Source organism: Marmota marmota, unplaced genomic scaffold (assembly GCF_001458135.2).
Source record: "Marmota marmota marmota unplaced genomic scaffold, marMar, whole genome shotgun sequence".
NCBI lineage: Eukaryota > Metazoa > Chordata > Mammalia > Rodentia > Sciuridae > Marmota > Marmota marmota.
Window position 1 is genome coordinate 2,158,110 of NW_026000169.1, and position 23,902 is coordinate 2,182,011.

General features: G+C 39.8%; 1 protein-coding gene across 1 annotated transcript in view; it reads right to left on the minus strand.

The window, feature by feature from the left end:
• Positions 1 to 23,902, minus strand: part of Grin2b (glutamate ionotropic receptor NMDA type subunit 2B) — a 413,750-nt gene that overhangs the window by 22,521 nt on the left and 367,327 nt on the right. Inside the window, exons 12-14 of the mRNA XM_015498186.2 lie at positions 6,563 to 6,723; positions 4,527 to 4,714; positions 1,720 to 1,958 (exon numbers count right to left, since the gene is read on the minus strand). Coding sequence (XP_015353672.1) covers positions 1,720 to 1,958; positions 4,527 to 4,714; positions 6,563 to 6,723 — 588 coding nt within the window. The remainder of the gene's footprint in view (positions 1 to 1,719; positions 1,959 to 4,526; positions 4,715 to 6,562; positions 6,724 to 23,902) is intronic.

Genomic DNA, 23,902 nt, shown 5'->3' on the forward strand with positions numbered 1-23,902 from the left:
CAAAGAAGAATTTTTCTCCTACTGTGCCCTACACCATGGGAGGGAAAATTGGAACAAAAATCAAATACTACGTATGAATAAATAACTCCCTTGTTGAATTCTCTCATTTATTCTCCCATTAACTCTCAATTTCCTTCTTATACTTTCTCACTCACTTAATATTATCATAAATAATGTTTTATCAACTTATCATTGATAGAAAGCTTCCCGTGTACAACTCTTTATATTGGGCAGTGAAGAATAGCATCCATGAGAAGGAAGTGCTGGGCTCCTGGTTGGCCTCCTAGGTCCACTTCTAAAGTCAAACCAACCTACTGCTCACCTCTTGTTCCCTGCCTTGAAAGGTGGACAAACTGAACTTTTCTCCCTGGTAAGGGAAAGTATTGAAGAAGTGCTGAATTGTGTCTTTGCAATAAGGGAAATAAATTTGGAAATGGATGTTCTCCCATGGATAGGGATTAAAAACAGAGAAGGTTAGAAGGAGAATGGCAGCTAAATGGGAAAGAAGAAGGGAGCCTATTGTCCCAGAGGACATCACAAGGTCATCGTTACTCTCCTTTCTGTCCTTGTCCTTCTGTGTAACCCTTCTTTTTCTATGACCTGGAGAAAAATGCCAAGCATTTTTCCTCTTAAGGGACTAATAAAGTCGAAAGGTGTAAGCAGGATTCCTATTACAGGTCATCAGTTTCTTTTGCTTCTGTGATTGCCTTATCTTGGGTCTTGGAGAAGGGCTGTGCAGTGGAACAACCCAAATTGGGACTGTAACCAATGCAAGTTCCATTCTCCTATTCCAGTGGTACTGATTGACCTCAATCAACTCAGCCAGAGAGGAAATGGAGAATTGTTGCCTCTCAGTGAAATACTACAGGAAAATGACCAAAAAAAAAAAAAAAAGAAAAGAAAGAAACAATTTAATGAGAAATCCATTTACTTTCATAACTCCATTTGAGGCAAAGTTGGTCATATTTGGAAAGTGGACCTCAATCCCAAAATGTAATTTGAGTTGACTGCTCATGAGTGGGCCCCATGACCTTATTAAAAAAAATCAAAAAACTTTGTTTTTTAAACTCCTGTCTGTGATATCTTGTTGATGTACAAAACTGTTCCTGATGCCTCACTTTAGATTATAACTGAAGAAGTGGACCTAAAGAATGACGTAAGAGTTATACTCTTGTTCCAATTAAGGAAGTTACTGGAATATAAGTTTCTTGTGAGTCAGGACTTATTTCTGAAGGTCCTGTTAAGCTCTTCAACTCCTTATACTCCACTCATGATTAAAACATAGGAATAGTGAGACCACCATTAATATACCTTTGTTTGTTAGAATTAGAGAGAGATGTTTTATTCCATTGTTTAAATAGAAATGTGACTCTTTTAAAGGATTAAATGATTAATACAGCCTATAAAGAACTGACTAATGGTGATGAAAAGCATTTGGGGAAAAGCCAAACTTTCCATTTTGATGGATCTGCCAGTTCTTATTGCAAACCAAATGCCCAAATCCCACATGGAAAGGTGTTTCTTAAAGGAAATATAGTGTCACTTTTTTTTTTGTTCCTCTTGAAATATCACAAAAACTTCTAGTGAAATGCATGATGTGATTTCTTGCTCTAGCAACATAAGGCTGGAGTTAGTGCCCTCTTGGGGTCTCTCTGTTTTGCACAGTGCTAGGCTAAGCTATCCTTAACAAGCTCTAGGCATCTAAATCAAAGCACTTACTCTGCTGATGGAGAAGACCATGCCAGGCTTGCCAGAACAGACACCCATAAAGCAATGCCGGAACTGCCAATAGAAAAGGTGTTCACAGATGAAGGTGATAAGGCTGAGTGCCATGGCTGCCCCCAACATGTAGAAGACGCCCGCCATGTTGTCAATGTCCAGCTGGCTGCTCATGACCTCATTCTTCTCATTGTGGCAAATGCCAGTGAGCCAGAGAGCTTCCAGTTCTTCCATCTCCCCTGGAGACAGGGCAGAGAAGAAAAATAGATAAAGGGGAAAGAGTAGGAGAAGAGTAGAGAAATGGGGAAAGAGGAATATTAAGGAAGAGAGAAAAAAACAAGAGAGAGAAAGAGACAAGGAGACACAAAGAAAGAAAATGAATAGAGAGAGTTAATAGTAATTTTATTAATACCATTATATATTAGCTCATCAATGTATTCAATAGGTATTTAGTGAAAACTCAATGAAGATACTGCAGGTAATACAAAGACATGACACATCGACACTGCTCCCCTTTACCTGCCCAGTGTAAATTGATATACATAAATGATCAATATGACAAGCTATCTGTTATGCAGGCGAGAGTTTAAATTACTGGGAGTAATTTGGTGGATGGAGGGTAGCTAGTGGGTTTTCGTGGGGGAGGTAGGACGTGGGATTGGGCATGATGGATTAGTGAATTTTAATTTATCTTTTACAAAAAGGCACTCCAGGCAGCAGAAATACCATGATCAATGGGAGGGAGGTGGGGAAATACAAGCTTGTTTAAGAAGAGGCAGGAAGAACAGTTTAAACAGAATACCAGTCAGCAGAAGAAGCCAAGTAAAAAACACTGATGCAAGAATTCTGAGGACATCAGTGTCAGACTAAGCACTTTGCACTTTATTTTACAGACAGTGGGAATTAACATAATCAAACAAGTGATTCAGAAACTTGCTCTTACAATTGCACAAAGCAGACTCGGCACGGGAAGGAGAGACAGAGAGAACAGCAGAGAGATCGGTTGGTTCCCTGGGGTCCCTTAGATTTACAGATTTCTTGTTGAAGAGGAAAATACAAATAAATATATAACAGCAAACTAGGAGTAAGCTTGAATAAAAGAAGACCACCCAAATCATATCTGAGGGCTCTTAACACCGCATAAGGATGCTTTCATTACTTCAATTCTGTCAGATTCCAATGGCCTTTATCTACTTCACCAGATACTAGGAATTAGAAAGATAGAAATTCTAGACTAAAGGGAAGTGGAATAAACCATGTGCCCTGGAATGTCTCTTATCCTAGAGAAGCACAATTCAGAAAATCTCATGAAGAAGTTGTCCATGCTAACGGTTACAATTTGACTAAAAATGTGGACTTTGCATGATCTGAGTATGCTTTGGCAACTTCTGCAAATCATCTCTAGTGTTGTTCTTCCTCATAGGTACAGGCTCCATTTTTGCCTACAAGTGACAACCCTGAGTTACAGAAGCTCTTATACCAGGGCTTAGAAACACTCTAGCTATACCCACCTGCTCTTTTGATATTAATACAATCACTTTTTACACAAACCATGCTTTTCCTAACTAAGGGAACAGTTGAGTTCACCTGGAGTCTGGGAATCTACCTCTGGTTTTCTGCTTCTGATCTCATCCCTAACGGCAAAGATTCTGCAGACATAATTGAGAGAACCACTTGGCTGATGGGCTGTGGAGCCATGTGGAGGAAGGCTGCTCATCTGTAACTGGATTAGATTCTGTGAGGATGACAGGAAGAGTAGGTGCTTTGGATAATAAAGTGAAGAGAAATGCAGAAGACAAGGGTATAATGAAATAGAAGAGATTGTTCTCAGTGCAAGCTGGCTGCTCAATCTGCTGCCAGAAATGACACAGGCGAGTGCCTTATGGTGCCTGCCTCTGTGAACCCCTGGCCTGCCTCCTACCTCTTCCAGCTGAAAGAGGAAGGTAGGAGGAAGGGAAGGAAGAGTAGACAACTATGCCTTCATTTCCCTGCCCTTTCTCTGGGCACATAAAGAGAAGAGTCCTTCCACAGTTCCAGCTACTGTTTGGGCCACATGTAAAATGACTGGTTGGAACATCTAATACCAGTCTCTTCTACTTTTTCCTGGAAGGTCTGATTACACCCTGCAATACTGAAACACAACTTGTGACCAACTATTTTAATCTTCTCCCTCATCCTTCACCCAATATGGGTTGAACTGTGTCCCCACCTCCCCACCATAATTCATGTGTTGAAGTCCTGACCCCCAGTACCTTAGGATGTGTCTTTATTTGGAAATAGGGTAATTGTAGATGTAATTTGTTAAGATGATGTCATACTGGAGCACAGTGGTCCCCCAGTCCAATATGAATAATCTTAAGAAAAAGGTAAATTCAGACAGAGATATGTTCAGAGGGAAAATGTGCATACATGTAGGATGCCATGTGAACATGGAGGCAGGGATCAGGGTGAAGCTTCTACAAGCCAAGGAAGACCAAATATTGCCAGCAAACAATCAGAAGCTTGGGGAGAGGACTCAAATAGTCTCTCTCACAATCCCCAGGAGGAATTAACCCTACCAACACCCTGATTTCCAACCTCTAGCCTCCAGAACTGTGAGAGGATAAGTTTCTGTTTAAGTCAATGTTCATGGCACTTTGTTATGGCAACCCTAGAAATCTAGCATATTCTCAAATTTCATTATATACTGTGAGATGCTTTTTTTGTGCAAATGTATAGGTTAGAGGAATAGAGATGGAAGAAGGGTTGATATTTTGGACTGGCCATTGGAGGAAGACAAATGGGCACTTTCCCTTTCTTTAACTCACCATCTCCAAACAGCTGCAGGATAGCAAGGTCCACCTGGCGCTTCCACCCAGAGTCTTTCTGGATGGCAATGCCATAACCAGTGGAGGCAAAGACCTTGCCACTGCCAATGGTAACCAGCTTGCAGCCTTCGTCTCTGCCCGCCATGTAGTTCAACACTGCTGCATCATAGATGAAGGCATCCAGCTTCCTGCACAGGAAAGAAGTAAACAAAATCCAAAGGAGGAATTTCAGAACAAAACTACACAAGGGGCCATTAATATGAAGCAGCAGGATTTCATAAAGCTATGTAGAGAACTGGTTCAAAGTAAGGCTCAAGTTGGACTACTGCCAGAATCTAAAGCCCAAATCCCAGGCTGTTCTTTATGTGATTTCAGGTTGAAAAGGAGGTGATCTTTCCCTCCTACTGGGAATGACAAGAATGTATGTTGGGCCTGAAGCCAACTCATAAGCTGTATCTGAAAAGGAGAAGGAGTAAGAAGGAATCAATAAAAATAATAACAGAATAATGAGAAGTAAGCTCCACAATGATAACAAATAGCATGGGTAAGATTTATATAACATTTTTCATTTCTCAGTTCATTACAATCCAGAGTGGGGATAAGTGTAGGTGTATGTGTTCCAATAGATGTGCAATGCTATTTTTGTGGTCAGGAAGGTTCCAATATTCTGTTGTATGGCACAAGGTCAGAGGTGAGTGGTTGGGGTGGTGGCAGCACAGGCTTGTCAAGAACAAATGAGAGACTACAAGGGAAGGTAACATAAGGAAGAACTCAGATCTCCCAAATTCCTAAATGATCAGGACCTCATTCTGTGGGTTCTCTTTGATAAGGTAGGAACACATAGAGAAAAGCCTTGGACTAAGGGCAGGAAGGCATGAATCAAAGCTTAAAACCAACATTTACACGTAGCAAAGATAGAGGAAGGAACTCCCATAAAGCCCTAAAGGTAAATAGAGAGATGTGAAAAAAAAAAAAAAAAAAAAAAAAAAAAAANTTGAATAAAAGCAGGTGGAAATGAAATATGGTTTAAATGTCTTCCCTTCTGGAACCTATATCCTTGTTCCCTGCTGTTACTCCTGGTGTTCTCTGCTTTCTCCCTCTTGTATCATCCCCTGTACTTTTGCAAAGCAAGTAGTTTTGTCCCTCCTTGAGAAACAAACAAACAAACAAAAATCGTCCTTTCTTCCATGATACACCATGAGACATTTTATAAAAGGTGCCCCAGAGAAAGTGGCATACTAAAAAGACAAAACTCTGATATGATTGAGAATTGGGGGTTCAGACTACCCAAAGCTGTCCTACCCCAAGTCCAAATTAAATCTTCTGAAATCCCATGCAAATGTATTGATGGTATAATAAGTAACCGTGTGTCACAACTTTCCCATGTAGGCAGAGAGGAAGTCTACCTGCTGCTAGTCATCGTGTGACACTGTAAGGCCCCTTTGATCCCCAAATCCCAAATTCTATAATGCCTATCCCTTCCTACAGGTCTGGCTTCTGGAGACCAAAAGAACAAAAGGATAATCAATACATTTGTAATTCACGAATTTCTTTTAATGAACAAAACTCTTAGATCCAACAAAAGATTCCAACAAAAACTGGAATTGGAGATCAGTCAATACTTGCTTACTTTTTGTTATCTAAAAACGTTTACACTTTTTGTTCTGTCTATAACACACCAGAACCATCATTTTCACCTCTTAGAGTATAGGTTTTATTTCATGAGTAACGAATGAGGCTTGTCCTTGACTCTTTCCTTCTATTTTAATATCTATTTCATTTATTTTATGGTTACATTTGTGCAAGTAGAAAGTAATTTCTAAAAAAAAATATGCAGAAGTAATAGCATAGGAATCTTTGTACACAGGCTTGAATCACATTGTCAAGTGTAACTTGGAAATCCATAAACAGTAAATAAAGTCTTTGATCTTATGTTATGTGGCACCATGCATGGTATACTAGTATGTCTGATTCAATACATGTTTAATAAATGCAAGAAACATATCAAGCACTCTCAGATGGGAAGAAGTTCTTACCCTGTTTTCAGGGAGAGCAAAGCATCATCCACACCTCTCTGGTTGAACTTTCCCATGTAGGCATGCATTTCTGCATAATTGTTACGAATATTCCTCTCTGTGCTGCCATTGGGCACAGTCCCAAAGCGGAAAGGGGGTGAGAAGTCATTAGGTCTCTGGAACTGGAGAGAGAAAGAGAGAGGGAGGGAGAGAAAAAGAGAGAAGGAAAGAAAATGCTTTAGAAAATGTGAAGAGACATTAAGTTAGCATTAGTGGTTTTGTAATGGAAGGAACCCAACTATAATTCACTCAACACATTAGCCCCCATGCAGGAGCCCACAGTAATTGCTATCTGGAAGTGGACTTCAATTCGACTCAATTTAATACATATTGTTGGGAGATTTCTATTTGCCCAAACCTGACTTTAATCTATGACCCTTTTGTGTTCGTTTTATGCACATTGCACAACACCAGGGATGATGGGCCAGCTAGCATAATTGTGGTGGAATAGCCACCCTTCTTTCTGAAAATTGGATAAAATCTGCATCCTGTCCTCTTAATTTATGAAACTAAATACATCATCATTGTACTATTAAGGCTATAGGGCCTCTGTGAGGTGAGTTATATTGTATTCCTAAAGATAATGTGTTGAGTATCAAATATATTTTGCTAAAAATTTTTCTCTTGACTTTTAGAGCATTCAAAACTCATAATTCTCCTATATGAATTATAGGATAAATTGTAAAATCAAATATAATTTAAATTATGTTTCTCCCTTTGCTTAAACTCTGAGAGTGGATCTCCAGTGTCTACTATAAAACACTGTAATCTCTTGGATTTTTCACCCCATGACATTGGGTTTATTTTTGGTTATTGCCCTGCAATGAGTAAGTCTTTAAGTTGCTTTCTGAGCACATAATTTGTTCATTTGCATCTTCAGAGTCTCATATTGTCTATCTTTTCAGCACAAACTCACCCTTGTCTCTAGCCAATCCATGTTCTTCATTTAAAAATATCACTCAAAGCAATTTCTTCAGGAAATCTTCTGTGGATTCTTTCTTCTATCAAGTTTACCCAAAGTGATCCATTAGCACTTGTTATTCTGGTTTAGATCACTGTAATTCATACTAAAAATTTAATTACTCTCTAAAAGTTCTAGCTAAGTAATGAGAGCTAGTCTCTGATGTAGTCATTAAGAGTTCAAGGTGTAGATTGCAACAGATGTGGATAGAAGATCAGCTCTGCCACTTAATATTGTGTAACCTTGGACATCATTTTCTATCATGCCTAGTGTTCAAGATTGTTATGAAAATGAAATTATAGAATGCACAAGAAGGGCTTGACACAACATCTGGCACACAGTTAGCAATCAATAATTATTATCACGTTATTTCAAATTCAAATCTATGTTCTGCATTTCCTAGTAAACTTCAGGCTCTTGGTGATTCTTATTCTGTAAATAGAACAATGATCATTTAGAGTATGAACAGAGTAGCTCTGTTGTGCCTTGGCATAAAAAAGACAAAAGATGTTTAAAATCCTCTTAGTTTCAATCTGTACAAGTTACCTGGGAGAAATATTTGAAATCAAATTTCCATTTCAAGAGAACTCTGAAGCTTTGGAATTACCTGGGCTCAGAAGCTATTCTTTTCCTTCTCCAAATTGGGGAGGGGAGTGTCATGGGTCACAGAACATCACAGCACCAGAAGCCATAAGTGCCATCTTAACCACTCAGTGTGGCCACAGTTAAAAGTAGTCTGGTACAGTGGTGTTAGGCAGTCTGGGTGCATCAAAAGACCACAGATTGCAAAAGCTCCCCCTCAGATTCATCACAGTGCTTTTGTCATTTAGAGTTTTTGAATATATATATTTTTTTAAATACTTTTTTTAGTTGTAAATGGACATAAATACCTTTATTTTATTTATTTATTTTTATGTGGTGCAGAGGATTGAACCCAGTGCCTCACACATGCAAGACAAGCACTCTACCACTGCCCCACAACCCCAGCAGAGAGTTTCTGTATATTTTTCAAGGCTTCTAATTTTTAAGTTAATAAAGACACTATAGAAGAGTCAAAAAATTTCAGAGTTGAATGTGCGACTCAAGGACAACTCATCTAAAACTTTCATTTTGACAAATGATGAAACTGAGGCCCAAAGATGATAAGTAATTTGCTCAACATCACACAGTGGCAGTGATCAGTGCTCAGCTCCCTCAGATAATAGTTGCTTCTCATTGTCCCCAGAAGGTAGCAAGCTTAATGTAAACAGCTTTAATGTAAAACTTCCAATATGCTTTATTGGAAGAGAGACACTAGAATGCTTTGCCTATAACTGCTGGATATAACATTTCAGATGTGTGAAGAAAGGTATCATAGTATGGTAGGCAGCAGTGTTACCAGATAAACTCCCTTTAGTCAGTAAGTCACCACTTTGTTAGGGCAATGACAACTGATGCGTGCAATGATGACTAAGCTACCCTAGAGCCCAAAGTACTTTCTAAAACATCAGTGAAAGCTGTAATCCTGTCCTACACAGTTCAAATATAAATTATTATGCTTTAGCTTTCTTTTGAGATTTGGCAATCTATGCAAGGTACATGAAATAATTTTTGATTAAACAAATGGAATCCCAAACTCAGAGTGCCTTACTTCCTGCTGAAGCTCCAGATACAAAATGTCCATACTGTTCTACAATAACTTTTAATTTTAAATTGTCTTTAGATTTTTAGGTGTTGTTTTATAACTTTTTCCCTGAGTAAATAAATGAAGAAAACAGTCTTTTTCCTTGAATAAATAAATGGTAAACAGTATATAGTAGCACAACTTGAAAAAGAAGCAACACCAAAGGAATTATATTATGTGACTTCAAAATTTGCTATAAAGCTCTAGGAATGATATTGGCATTGTCCCCGATAGAAATCATTGTGTCAGAATATGGGGCCCACACATATATAGTGCAAAGGCAATTTAGTGCAGATATGCTAGTTCTCAGCAAATGGTGTGGAAATAATTAGATATTTGTATGCAAAAAAAGACCTTATTCCACACCTCAGAAGATGTATAGAAATTAACTCAAAAGTGAATGGTATACCTAAAGTGAAAATCCTAAAATTATAAAACTTCTAGGAGAAAATATTTGTAATCTGGATTTAGACAAAGATTTCTTATATACAACACCAAACCAAACACAATCTATAAAAGAGAACGAAAACAACCCAACAATGACCAAAAGATCAAAGATAAATTAGACTTTAACATTAGGAACTTCTTAAAAGATGCAGATAAGATCATGAAAAGATAAGCCACCAACTGGGAGAAAATATCTGAAAATAAATTAAAGCTATTAAAAAACAAATTAGATAATGACATAGCAAGACTTATATAGTTTAAGCATCTTTCATAAGAAAATAATCAGAGAAACCAACCAGTCAGTAATGGGAAGAATGAACTTCACACAGACCTATGGAAAGAACCTGTCTTGGAGGGAAATAATTTGGATTTGAATTTTGGCTGTCTCAGGCCAGTTGCTGGAACATGGGGGAATTTATTTAAATTTGTGGAGCCCCTTGTGTCTGGAAGTACTGCTTTAATGAATAAGATAAAATGTAGGAAAGCACTTAACACCACATCTAGCACATGGTGGATTCTCAAAATTGTTAGCTGCTTCTGTGGCAATGAAGTTCTGATATCTAAAATTGTCCTATGTAAGACAATGTTCTCTTAGATTGAAAAGTCTTGTTCTCTAATTTGTTCCTTAAACTAGGCCAGTCTGGGGGCCAACAGGGAGCACACACTGCCCCAGAATTAGCCAAAGCAGAAGCAGAAGTGAGCTGGCTTTTTCCTTTGAAAAGCCTTATACTACCTTGATAAGGTCTGAGAGGTTCAACTAAAACAGAGATTTTTAAAAAACTGTTATTGGAACTTGAACTTTAGGAAAACTGACATTCATGAAGAACTGGAAAGATAAGTCACCAACTGGGAGAAAGTATCTGTTCAAGGAGGTCCATGGGAAAGAAGGGGAAAAAGTCTTCCAAATATCTTGATGCTTTCAATAAATGCCCTTGTATTAAAACTTATCACAGGGGCATGGGGCTGTGGCTCCTTGGTAGAACACTTGCCTTGTACATGTGAGGCACTGGGTTCAATCTCAGCACCACATAAAAATAAATAAACAAAATAAAGGTATTGTGTCCATCTACAACTAAAAGAAATATCTAAAAATTTTTTTAAAAACTTACCCCAAGATGTAAGGCATTATTGTTTTACTTGAGTTGCAATCAGTGCTCTTTGGTTTGGAATAAGAACATTAAAGAACTGAATAAGACATTGTCTTGAATAAGACATTCAAGAACCAGAATGTCTTAAAATAGAACAGGAAGAATCTTAAAAAAAAAGAAACTTAACAAAAAATTAGAAGTCCAATATACCAGTGGGACCTAAAACGAGATTAAAAATCTCAGTCTGATTTTAAAGTAGGATTTTTTTTTTTTTTTTTTTTTTTTTTACTGTAGTCTTCATTAATCGCATTTTGCTTCATTAGAGGGCTTCCTTGACTTTAGAGTTCTTTTCTAGGATCCACTCAGATTGGGATTACTAAAACATAGATTTGAATAGGGAAATAGAAACACAGAAGAGAAGGAAACTTAAGAATTAGTCCAACTTCATAGATAAGGAAATCAAAGCCTTGGAGAGGTTAAGTACATGGCCCAAGGCCACACATGGTGCAGTGGGACAAGCTGACACTTGACTCCTGGGTGCTAAGTCAGTTGCCAGCTCAGATGCAGTCAGAATAGTCCCCCCACTGCCTGTTGGGGAGATAAGCCTGTAACAGGGGTCATGTGGTGAGAGTCTCCTTCCCTTTCTAGTGTATTGAATGTTAGCTCCCTCCCTTTCCCCTGGATTCAACACATGGCTCTCAGCAATTACTGTAAGCACACACTTGCACAAGGGCAAAACAACACTAGAATGTTAAGAGAATTGCAATCTCACTTGATCCTCCTGGAGAGCAGCAGTGAATCACAATTCAGCCCTCGGAGCTGCTCAGATCATCATCTCAGCCTCCATCTTAATGACCTCAAAGAGAACTGGCCTTGGCAGTCATGCAAGAAGAAAGGTGCTGGAAGTCCAGGAGGAAGGCCCTGCCTGACCCAGAGGTGATCAGACTATAGTCCCTGGGGCTGTTCTTGGCTGCCACTTCAACACTAGAGAGCCTGCTGTTAAGCCAAAGGAGAGGGAGGTAGGGATCTTGTCCATTTTATTTCATCTTTATTAAATAAATATATGAATTGATTTTCCTATGTATAGGGAATTATTAATTCATTAATAAAGCCACTCTTATTCAATACCTATATGTGTGCTGGGAATAACATTGTCTCCTTTAACTATAATAATTAGAATACATCAATTCATTTCACAAATATTTACCAAGCATCGATTAGTGTAGAGGACCTTATTAAGAAATGAGGATACAAAGATGAAGAAAAAATCCGACCCTGTTTTCAAGAAGTTGACATTCCAGAGAGAAGTGTAAACATTCATTCGGTTTCCTGTTTGTTTACATTTTCATTCATTCATTTGTTCGGGCATATATTATTTCATCTATATTCAGCAAGTATTTCTTGGTACCTATTGTGCATAGACAAAATTCTAGGTGCTGGGAATGTGGCACTGCAGAAGAATAAGATCTGGCCTTGTAAGGAATTCACATAGTAAAGAAGAGTGTCAGATAAAAAACCTGATTTAAAAATAAAAAAAATATATGTGGTAGGCTAAAATCAGCCACAAAAGCTTTGCCATTCCTTACATCAAGAGGTGAAGTCTGTATTCTTTCCTCTTGATTCTCAGCTAGCCTAGGTAATTTGCCCGACCAATAGAAAGTGGCAGAAGTACTATTCTGGGACCTCTGAGAGCAGGGCATAAGAAGCTTCTCCCCATCTTCAAGGAACCTCACTCTGTGGGAATGGGTCAACCATGTTTCATACAATCAAGAATCCTGAGGCCACCATGCTGGAGACACACCTGTAGGTGCTCCTGCCCACTGTCCCATCAGGACTCTGCCTCTGGCCAATCCAGTAGGCACACCAGGCATTAGGGTAAAGACAGTTTGGCCCCTGCAGCTCAGCCTAGCCCCCATGATGTGACTCCATGCCACATGAAATTGAAGAGTCACTTAGTCAAGCCGTACCCAAACAACTGGTCCACAAGACAGTGAAATACAATGAAATGATTGTTGCTTGAAACCACTAAATGTGGGAGTGGTTTGCTGTTCAGCAATAGGGAACTGGAACGCAAATGATTTCAAAGAGTGAAAATGAAGTGCTAAGAAGAAACCAAAGTAGTGAGATGGGATAAGGCGGTAGAGCAAGTTCCAACTGGCCATCTGAAAAGGCCTCTCTGAGAAGGTGGCATCTGAGCTGAGGCCTGAATGATAAGAAGAACACAAAAAGATCACAGGGAGTGTGTATCTGGCCCAGGAAACAGTGACTGCAAGGGCACTGACATGGGGACAAGCTGGGTGTGACTAGGGTGCTATGGAGTAGCAGGGCCCATGTGACACTGGGAACACAGGGCCCAGGACCATCTCACATTACACCAGAGAAGCTGTGGCACTGAGGCTAAGACTTGAGAGAAAGATTTTCCATTTGGTCAACAGAAGCAAAGTGGTTTCTAGATAGGGACAGCCATCTGTTCAAAGATACAAGATACTGAGAAAACCTGGCATGATCACAGACCCCCAGGGACCTATTGTTACCAAAGCCCAGTAGACACAGCCATGGTGACTGAAGGCTGACATAGCTGCAGAGGGAAGCAGGACTTGGATCTCAAAGGGAGGTGGATTCTGTGCAAAGGAGTTCAGAGTTCACACACTAAGATATGAGGCACAACAGACCCTCTGAAGCCAAACTGCCTGAGTTCAAATCCTGGCTCTGTCACTTGAAACCTGTGTGGCCTTAAGCAACTTGCTTAATTTGTCTGTATCCCAATTTCCACTCACGTGTATTGGGCTGATATTAGTATCTACTCTTAAAGTTTGGATATTTAACCAGCTAATTTGGGCTGAGTGGTAGCACAGTGCCCAACAAACAATAAGCATACTGCATTAGGTATTATTGTTAGCATAATTATTGTTTTCATCAGCACTGTCATTGTCACTGGAAGCAACCAAGAATTCTGTCAGAATGACAAGACAGGGTTTTTGTGTTTAAAGAGTCCTCAGTTGTTAGCCTGCAGGACAGCCTGGAAGGAACAAGATGGAGGGATGGAAGCTGAGGAGGGCCTGGCCTCTAATGAGGGTCTGGGCACCATCGTGGGAGTAAGAAGGAACAGAAGCATCACCAGACACTGGCCTGATCTTCAAGAGTATGAAATATGGCACATACTCAATAGCTAACATACAAGACCATAGCAGTATAGGCCACTGCCACGGAAATTCCCAAGGAGACCCAGGTGTGGTGGCACACACCTGTAATCCCAGCAACTCTGGAGCCTGAGGCAGGAGAATCACAGGTTCCAGGGCCAGTTTGAGCCACTGAGTGAGGCCCTGTCTCAAAATAAAATAAAAAGGTTGGGGATACAGCTCAGTGGCCGATCAATCCCTAGTACTATCCCAAAGAAGAAAGGTTGCCACCAGCCTAGAGTTCCTGGAAGGCTTCAGGAAGGAGGCCAGATTGAAGGTTTCAGGGAGGATGGCTGGAAAGAAGGGTGGTGATGGGATCTTTTCACATCTGTTCCCATCAGCAGAGCCCTCTGCTTTAAGACCCTTCCTCTCACCCAGTTAGTTTCCAAAGTGGAAGTGAAGAGACATATTTGTGAAGAAGTCTTTGAGGCCACAATGCCAAGAGAAAGGGCAGATTTTGAAAACAAAACTGAACATCTCCTAAATGTTGATGACCTCTGGAGTCCAGAATGTTGTTCTGAGAGCCAGAAAAGTACTACCTCCTGCTCAGCTCCTGGGGAGGTTAACCACAGTCAGATCTGGTGAATGACAGCACCACAGACAGCAGCTCTCCTAAAAAGGTGGCAAGGAAGTGCCTTCTCCGGCCCTGGCTAGCTGGAAGATGGCTTTTCTCATTCAGCCTGAGTCACCAGTGCCATGACCTTGCACAAAAGGATATTGGACTTCCTGTTTGCAGGGATCCACCCTCATGAGACGCAGAAACTGGGGGCTTTTGTCTTCAAAGTTTGACAATCCTACCCATAAATATTCATTCCATTGCTCTTGATTTTACATTTGAATCACAAAGAGAATCAATGCCCAAATGCCACTCAGCCCTTTTAGCCACCCCAGAGAAGAGGTAGGGAGGGTTCTGTTCCAACAGCGGCATTCAGAGTGTGCTACTGCTGAGGAGGAGGCAGTAGAATATCAGAATTCTGCAGAGATAACCTTTTTACCACCACAGAATCCTTCTGTCACCACTATTCTTCTTGTCACTACCTTGTCTTTTAATAGTATCTTCAAATTATTGACTTAGCATCATCGTCATCATTATTACTGACATATAAGTCTCTGAATTTTAACCTGGTATCGAATCTTGTAGTCACCAGCACGGTCGAGATACAAAACCATTCCACCACCCAAAGGATTCCCTGTGCTGCTCCTTATAGAATCACTCTCCCTTCACCCCACCACTGACCTGTTCTCTCTTCCCATGGTTCTTCCTCTTCTAGGTCATATAAATTGAATCATATGGTATAATCACTTTTTGAGATTGGCTTTTAAAATATTCTAATGCCTTTGAGATTCATCCACGCCATCACCTGTATCTATAGGTTGTTCCTTTTCATTGTGGAGTAATAGAGTATTATGTTGGTTTACTTCCAGTTTTTGGTAATTGTGCCTAAATTACCCTTAAACATTCACATACAGGGTTTTGTGTGAATATAAAGCTTCTTTGCTTTAAGATAAACACCCAAAGTGGGAATGATGGATCATATGTCACCCATCCCCAAGGTCTTTTCACATCTCTTCTCTTTTTTGATCTTCACAATTTTCCCAGAACTATAAAGCAAGGATAGCAACTATCACTATTTTCATTAGCCCAGGACATTGCAGCAAACCATGCTGCCTACTATGGAATCTCCCATAATAACATCCTATAGCCCAACCAGAACAAAGTGGGTCTGTGTGTAATTTCAGGCTCTGAGCAGCATCTGAAAAGGGAGCAAGTGGCTGGAAGAAGAAGCCTCCCTTCTCCTCCACTATGATTCCTTGTTGGGTCCAGAGGAAAAGCAAAGAGAGTCAGCTCATAAAACAAAGAGTAAGTTTCTCAAGGCATGCCCTCTTTCCCTCTCCTCTGGCCTATAAATGCCTGGGACAGATGTGAAAGGGAGGTCATCTGTGTTTATGTTGAAAGGACAATTTAATGCTGGAACACAAAGCATACATGTGGGTTATTGGCTCAAAGATCTAAGTTCAGATCTGAACTCAACCATTTATTAACTGTGTGACTTAATGAATAGGTCACTTAGCTTTGAGACTGAATTGTAACAATATTCCGAGTGGAGAGATAAGGGATAACAGTCTCATTTCTGCTGCAATCTTCTTTAAGGGAAGATTACAAAACTTCCTTTTATAAACATGGGTCCTAGAATACCACCCAGGACCTTAGCCTTTGATCAACCTGGCTGTGGATACAGTGATTGATTAATAAGCCAGATGCTTCACCTTCATGAAAATTATAAGACAGAATGGAGGTTCAAGGAGTAAATGATGATTTTTACATTTCATTATAAGTTATTCATTGAAGAGAATTTTGTCCAAATTCAAAGGAGGTGATTGAATTATAATAACAATAACATTATAGAATATAGATAGAAGATAGAGGTATAAAATAAAAGTGCCAAAATTCACTTGGTTCTCTTCTTAAGTCCCTGATGTACCCAATGACATTTTGCTACTGCCAAAAAGTGAGCTGGCATATGATAAGTGCTCAACACCTTAATAACTTCTGTTCCTGTTATTCAATATCAATGTTAGAACTCTCCACAGAAGCAGACACACTTAAAGTTCGCATATGAAGAAACCTGCATGTGGATGTGAGATGGCTAGAGCTTGCCCTTCTCCACACCACCATTCTAGAATGTCTTCGTGGCTCTGGATGCTGTGCTGCTGGAGAAGGAGCCTTCTGCCACTCTGAGCTCAGTGTGGAACTGGGGCTTTGTAATAGGCTCCAGAAAAGATCAAACCATGCTGCCTACTAAGGAATCTCCCCACAATAACATCCTAGAGCCCAACCAGAATGAACTGGGACTCTTTCTGCTTCTGTCACCAATCTCCTGCTGTGTCAGCAAAAGAGCTAGCAGAAAATTTAAAAAAAAAAAAACAACAACAATTCTTTAGCTTCCTGACATTTAGTTATCAGTTTCCCTCACAACGATGACCTTAATACAGTAAAGCAGCCATTTTTTTTAATTTTATAAAATTCGAATGCATAAGACTTAGTAAAAACTCCCTGAAATATTTCATAAAATCAGTACTGGCATCTACATTGTATGTTAGCTAGCTGAGGTCTGGTCTCTGAGCTAACAGGGCCTAGGCAAGTGGGTCCCTATTCTAACCTATGTCAAAACCTGTACCCTGAAGTTTTAGGGGTTTGGCAAAATCTTGCGTCTAGCCACGAAACGTCATCACTTACACACATCTAATTGGCACAAACAATGGATGTGTCACTGAGCTCTGAACTGAAAGGAGGCAACAGATACAATCCATACATTATAGTTTTGCTAATAATTAATAACTTATTACAGCTATGCTAATAACTAATTATAATAATAATAGTATAATGTCAGCCACTAAGAGTTCTCACAGAAGTGTAATTGTGTGTGCCATACAATGTATAGTAACTCATTAATTTTTCAATGGGTAGGTATTATCCCCATTTAATGGACAAGGACGTTAATGAATCGATAGGTAATTTAAATAGGGCCTATACAGCTAGAAACTAGCGGAGCAGGGATTCAAACTCAGGGTCCTCACAATTAAGGTCAAACCCATCAAAGAGTTCTTCACCTACAGAACAGAAGAATCCAAAGATCTAAAGCACACACCAAGTTCCAGGGGGCAGTAAGGAAGATGAGGACTCTGGACACTTAGGAGGACTAGGCAACACGACCCATGGGATGACATCCAAGAGGCTACAAAGAGGAAGCAGAAATGGAGCGGCCCCTAGCTACTGGCCAGGATCAATACCAGCCAAGAGTTCCGGGGGTTGTGATCAGAGCAAATGGAAAGGCTGGCGCCAAGTCGCGGAAGTACATGGACGCAGTGTGGGCAATGAACTCGGAAGGAATGCTTGTGCATCTGAAGGGGGAGCACTAAGCTGGCAGCCACACAGAAGCCACACACAGAGCACACTGACCAGTCAGGCTGAGAAAGGGCACGTGTGAAGCCCGCTGTGCACAGGCGTGATTATTAGCTAAAGTCATGTGGCTGGAGGAACAAAGAGGGTGGAGAAGGGACATTTACTAGAAAATTATTAGGAGCGGGGACTATTTTCAGGGGGGGGACATAGCTGGAGGACTAAATACAAGGGATCAGAACAGAAGCTTTATATCAGAGGAAGGAAGGAGAGGAGGTGAAATATGGGCCTCTTCTCCCCCACCTCTGGCTGCCCCCCTCAGCAGCCCTGCCAGCCTCGGAGGATACAACCCCCAGAATAGCTCTGGCCTGAGCACTTCTTCACCCAGAGAGCCCCAGAGAGCCCCAGAAATCGCTCCCTCATTATCTTCAAACCAGACTTGATGACCTCATTGAGGCCATCCCTGACCGCCCAATTTAAAATGGCAGCTCCTTTGCCAGTACTCATCTTCCCACTCCCCTGCTTTTTCTCCATAACAGTTCCCACCTTCTAACATTATGTGTAATTGCGTTTTTAATTTTCTGTCCTTCTTATCCTTAGAATGTAATAGAATGGACAAGATTTTTGTCTGTTTTGATCACTGCTTAGAACAGTACCAGACTCTTAATAGTCTCTCAACAGGAACAAATGAATGCCCTGAAGAAGGAATGAACTGAACAGCTCAAACACCAACACGAGATACCAAAAACCCCATTCAAAGTGCACTGCTGACTGGTTAATATATCGCCATGCAACACACAGTCTTCCCTAGTGAAGGAGGAGTTAATTTGTCCTCATGCCCAGTTGAGGAGATCTTTCCTGGCATCTTCTCCATTTTTCCTTCAAAAAATATATAAGATCTGAAATCCCACAAGAGCGTGTCAGATTTAGGACTTGACAATGCACATGAACATTTCTTTGGCACCAAAAATGTGACAGAGTTGGGATGATTATGGATAACATGAAGAAGAAATGAAAGAGAGGTGTGAGGACAGAGGCATTTGAGTTGTATCCTCAAGGCATCCCATGTGTGACAGGTGGCCTTGGCTGTGCTCCTTCAACCTACTTTTAGACAAGAGTGTTACAAGGAGGTGCTATTGCCTTCCATTCCATTCCACCTTCCAGACTGCTCTGAGAGAGTACAGGGTATTGTTTCAGGTTTTTTGTTGTTGTTTTTTTTTTTTTTATGTGTGGGTGCAAGCAAGGAGAAATAGCCTTTAAAGATTTCAAGTAAAGGATGCAGATGGATTCACCCTGGAAACTGGGATTCTGAAGCTGCATCAGAAGCTCTGGCAGTTCCCATAATTGGGGGGAGAATATTGAAGAATACTACCAGGCTTTTCATATGCAAAATGCTTCAATGAATTTAGAGGTTATTAGCACAATAACCTGAGGTTTGTGACACAGCACCAATGTCTTCAGAGTCACAAAGTGGGCTGGGGCTAGGGCTACTAAAGGCCTGTGTCAGTCAGAGGATAGGGTAAGTAGAAATCCAGGGAGAGGCAAGTTGGGGGACAGGCACACCTTTGCTATCCTGGCAATTGATCAGATCAGTCAGTTCCAAATCAAGAAATGGAAATGCCAGCATGTGCACACACTGTCACATTGTGACCCATTTACAGCACAGCAGAACTTCTTGTTTTGGTCAATAAAGTCAGCCTACGTGAGGGACACTTCAGTTGATAGAATGTCAACTCTGGGAGGCAGCAGTGTGACCCCACTGTGCATATGCATCCCCTTCTGGGGTTCACAGTGGACCATCACAGGAGAGGGCTCTGACAGTCATTTGGTACAGAAACTTATTTAACCTTGACATATTATTTCCCAAAACTTACTCTGCCATAATTTTTTCACTTTAAAAAAAAAGAATATCCATTATTTTTCCTATTACACTTTGTAGGCTGTATGACAGAGTTTGAGAAATGCCAAGGTGAACCATTTTTGCACTATACAGAGGAGGAAGAAGACACCTAGGTAGTTCATTACCGGTCTAAAATCAAACAGCCTTCCACTGTTATCATCCCCTCCCTCCTTTCTTCATCACTCCCCTCACATGCCTCAGGTGCCTGCTTTGCATAGGAACTGCAGTAGAATCAATGGCAAGTAAGGCAGATGGCTCCATGCTTCAGTCCTTTAGGACTAAGGGGAGTCCATTGTGCCTAACCTGTCTGTAACAGGCCTCTGATTATAATGCAGTATAGAGCTGACTGCTACAAAATCAATAACATTTATGGGGGATGGAATTTAATTTTTCAAAGTGATTAGGGTTAAGCCAAAAAACTATTTTACTTTTAACTGTCTTGTTGAAAATCATTCTAAACTGCATAATTTGCACTTCACTTTAGGATTATCATTCATTCTAATATAGTTGTTGAACATCTGCTATGTGTCACAATATAAGGATGTGGAACTATGTTGGAATTTAGATTCAAAAGACCATAGATGATTTAAGAGACGATGTGTAATAGTACTTATTTCAGGAGAATTTGAGAAACTATTGTTCCTCTCAGTATTTCTTTTATATAAACTTGTTTTGCTGTCATTTATCTCTCGTCCCCTCTAAAAATGGAAAGTATAAATAGTTTTATTATAGGGTTGGCTACCTTGGGTTAACTGAGTGCTATATAGGAAAATAGAAAGTGCTCAGTAAACAGCTGATTAAGAAGCTAGGTCTCACTAGTCAGAGAAGAACACTGGCTTAATATAGGAACACACAGAGGGGCCTGTTTTACTATTCTCACATGAGATAAGCAGTGGTCAGAGGCTTGTAAATATCTTCCCAATTAAGTCTTGAAAAAATTTTAAGATTTAATATCTGACAAGCCACAACAGTAATACAGTTGGAAACCCCATTTATTCAGCTTTCTTCTTAAATATCTGCCCAATTTAGGTGGTTTGACAGGAAGATAAACTGTATGGTAAGAAAATTCTATCCAGAACTATAGATGTCAAATATTTCTTATCCGTGTTACCTTCTGTTCCTTTTGTCTCAACCATTAGTTATGAAAATATCATTTACTGTCTTCTTATTCATTCATTCATTCTTTGACTAAACCATTAATTCATTCATATTTGATCACTGATATGTGCCAGACTCTATTATGGTTACTACAAATACATTGTTGAACAAAACACAAAATTTCTTGCCCTCACTGAAGTTACAGTCTAGTATGGAGAGACCAACATTATAAATATCACTTTTTTCACATGTAATTTTTATCAACGTAAAAAAGATAGAAGGACAGGGAACAATAAACTTATGTGAGAACCTCTTTAGAGTGTAGATTAAATGCTCATCTGGTGGCCTGAGCTTCTACTACTCCTTCACTGGAGGCTCTTGCTGCTAACATATATCACCTGGAAGTGTCTTCCTCTTTGAATCTAAACCCCTAGTCTGGTCTGATGTGAGTTTTCCAAACAACTTGTTCCAAACAACAAGTTTGCATCAAATAAACATGTTAATGCTTATTTTCCCACTTAAGATCCCTTGTGTTTCATTCCAGGTTTGAAGAAGAGACTTTTTCTAGAGTAAGTAAATGAGTTGAAGAGATAGGATTATTGGTAGGATAGATTGTCTTTGAATTGTAATACACATTTGGGTAAAGAATCTAGGTAACAGATGGGTTGACTGCACACTTACATTTTTAAAATGTTTACCATTGGACTACATCTCCAATCCTAATGTGACATTAGGTTTTTATTTTGAGGAAGGGTCCTGATAAGTTGCTGAGGCTGGCCTCAAACTTGCCATCCTACTGCTTTCACTTCCCAAGTCACTGGGATTACAGGTGTGCACCACTGTACCCAGCTTAAAACCTTATTTTGAGGAAAATACATTCTCTAATGGGAATATTTTATTGCCTACTTAGTAAGAAGGTATTCAGACCTTTCTTTATTGAACACCATGATAATTTTTCCCTTTAAAAGATTAGCCACGGGGTCCTTTCAATGGTCCCAAGCATTGGGTATCATGTTCCCTTTGTCAATTAAAGAGGAACTAGTCTAAATTATTAATGAAACTCCAAATCAGAGGCTGATTATTGGAAAAGGAAAAATTGTCTATTCCATGCCAAAGTAAGCTCTAAAGACAGATATTTCTCTTTATCAAGCAAGAGGTCCCTGTCACTGGTCCGGTGGGATGGTTTGTGAAAGGCTGTGAATGACAAGTTGTGTTGGGTGTGTGGGGCAACTTACTAAACCCACAGGGAAGCATTTTGTTTTCTTTCATAGCTTAGATGATGGGATGAGAAACTTGTTCTTTATGTCTATGGATGACATCAGATTGGACTGGGTGGTTGGTTACTTGAAAAATGGAGTTAAACATTAAAATAGTAAATCTGTTGTTATAAAAGAGGATATTAAAAGGATGAGGTTCAGTTAGGAAGAATGCAAAATAACTTTCACAGGATGTAAAACCATACTGCTCTAGAATAGGAAGGGATAGGAACTGGCTTTGTGAAAAGCATGATCAAGAAAGATCATGGAGAGCTGGGGTTGAGTGCTCAGTGGTAGAGTGCTTGCCTAGCAAAGTGAGGCCCTGAGTTCAATTCTCAGCACTGCATACAAATAAATAAAATAAAGGTCTATTGACAACTAAATAAAATATTGAAAAAAATTTTAAAAAAGAAAAGATCATAGAGCCCTAGAAGACCACAAGGTGCATGCATCGGCAATGCAGTGCTGCTTTTTAAACAAGAACTCTATATTGGAAAGGTGGCTTTGGGGGAAGAATGTGGTCAGGCTTCATTATACACCAGAGGGAGGTCTGTATGACCATAGTGTGCTGCTTTCCTCTGTAACTCACAACTAAAATTTGAGAAGGGAAAAGATTAAAGGTGAAGAGAGCAAGTCTTATGGTGAAAGGTTAAAAGATTGGTTTATTTGACCTTAAAAGGAGTACCTAAGGAAATCCCTCTGTTATTGTACTTGTTGTTCTGTTTTAAGAACTAAATGTGCCTCCTGCTCTGGACTGTGAGATTAAAACTGCTTTAACCTGTCTCCAACACCTCACAGGTAGAATTTCCTTTGAAAATTTGGGACATAGTTATACTAAAATCTCTGCTGCTTATCTCAGGTTCAAATCTATCTGGATGACCTTTGTTTTTACTTGCCAAATCCTGCAGCACAGAGTAACTAGTAATCATTCAATCAATATTTGTTGACCAAATTGATATATTAGGTGTTACACTACATGCAGAAACTATAATGACTCAGGTTAAAACCAGGTAGATGGTACAATGTCTGGCTTAGTGAATCCAAAGAAATGAGAGGGATGGGATTTTGGTAGGAGGTAGAATCCAGGTTGAAAAGGGGCCTTCTGAATGAGGAAGCCTATGTGTTGGTCTGTCTTATTCTAGGGCCTCTAGGCCTTCTCCATGGGCAGAGTCGCAGCTGCTAAGGACTTCTGAGACACTGTGGATGGATACTGAGCTCCATACTGACAAAAAAGATTAGAGATAATGTGTTTATGCAGAGCTGTTCTGGTTTTCCTAGACCCTATTTCAGTAAGTGGTGCATTGTAGATATAATTTATCTGATAAATGAATAAATGAAGAAGTGGTGAGAATGAAAAGCAATAAAACTAATTTTCATTTCTTATTTAGAGACCATCATTACATTATCATCACCTCATTTAGACATGCAGGATATGGCATATTAATACTCAGTACATGGGAAGTGTGAACTGGCCAGTAGAGATCCGAAAAAGCTTATGGGATGGGAGAAGTGTTCTCTGGGCTGAGAAGACAAGTGTTACAGCCTGAGACACTGGGGCCCAGGCCCTCCGAAACCCACATCAACTTGACCTTTTATGCGTTTTCATTAGCAGTCAGATTATTAAAGACAGAGTAGCAACTTTTTACGACAAGAAGAGCATAGCTTCTGTTGCTAAATAAACAAGTCAAAAGTATTTTATTTGTTTGAATAATCTTAGGAAGAGTAGTCTGATTTCAGATATGGGTGAGCTTATGCAGTGTTTGCCTTTCTTGCCTGGATTTCATTAAATCTCCTGATTTGATTGTCAC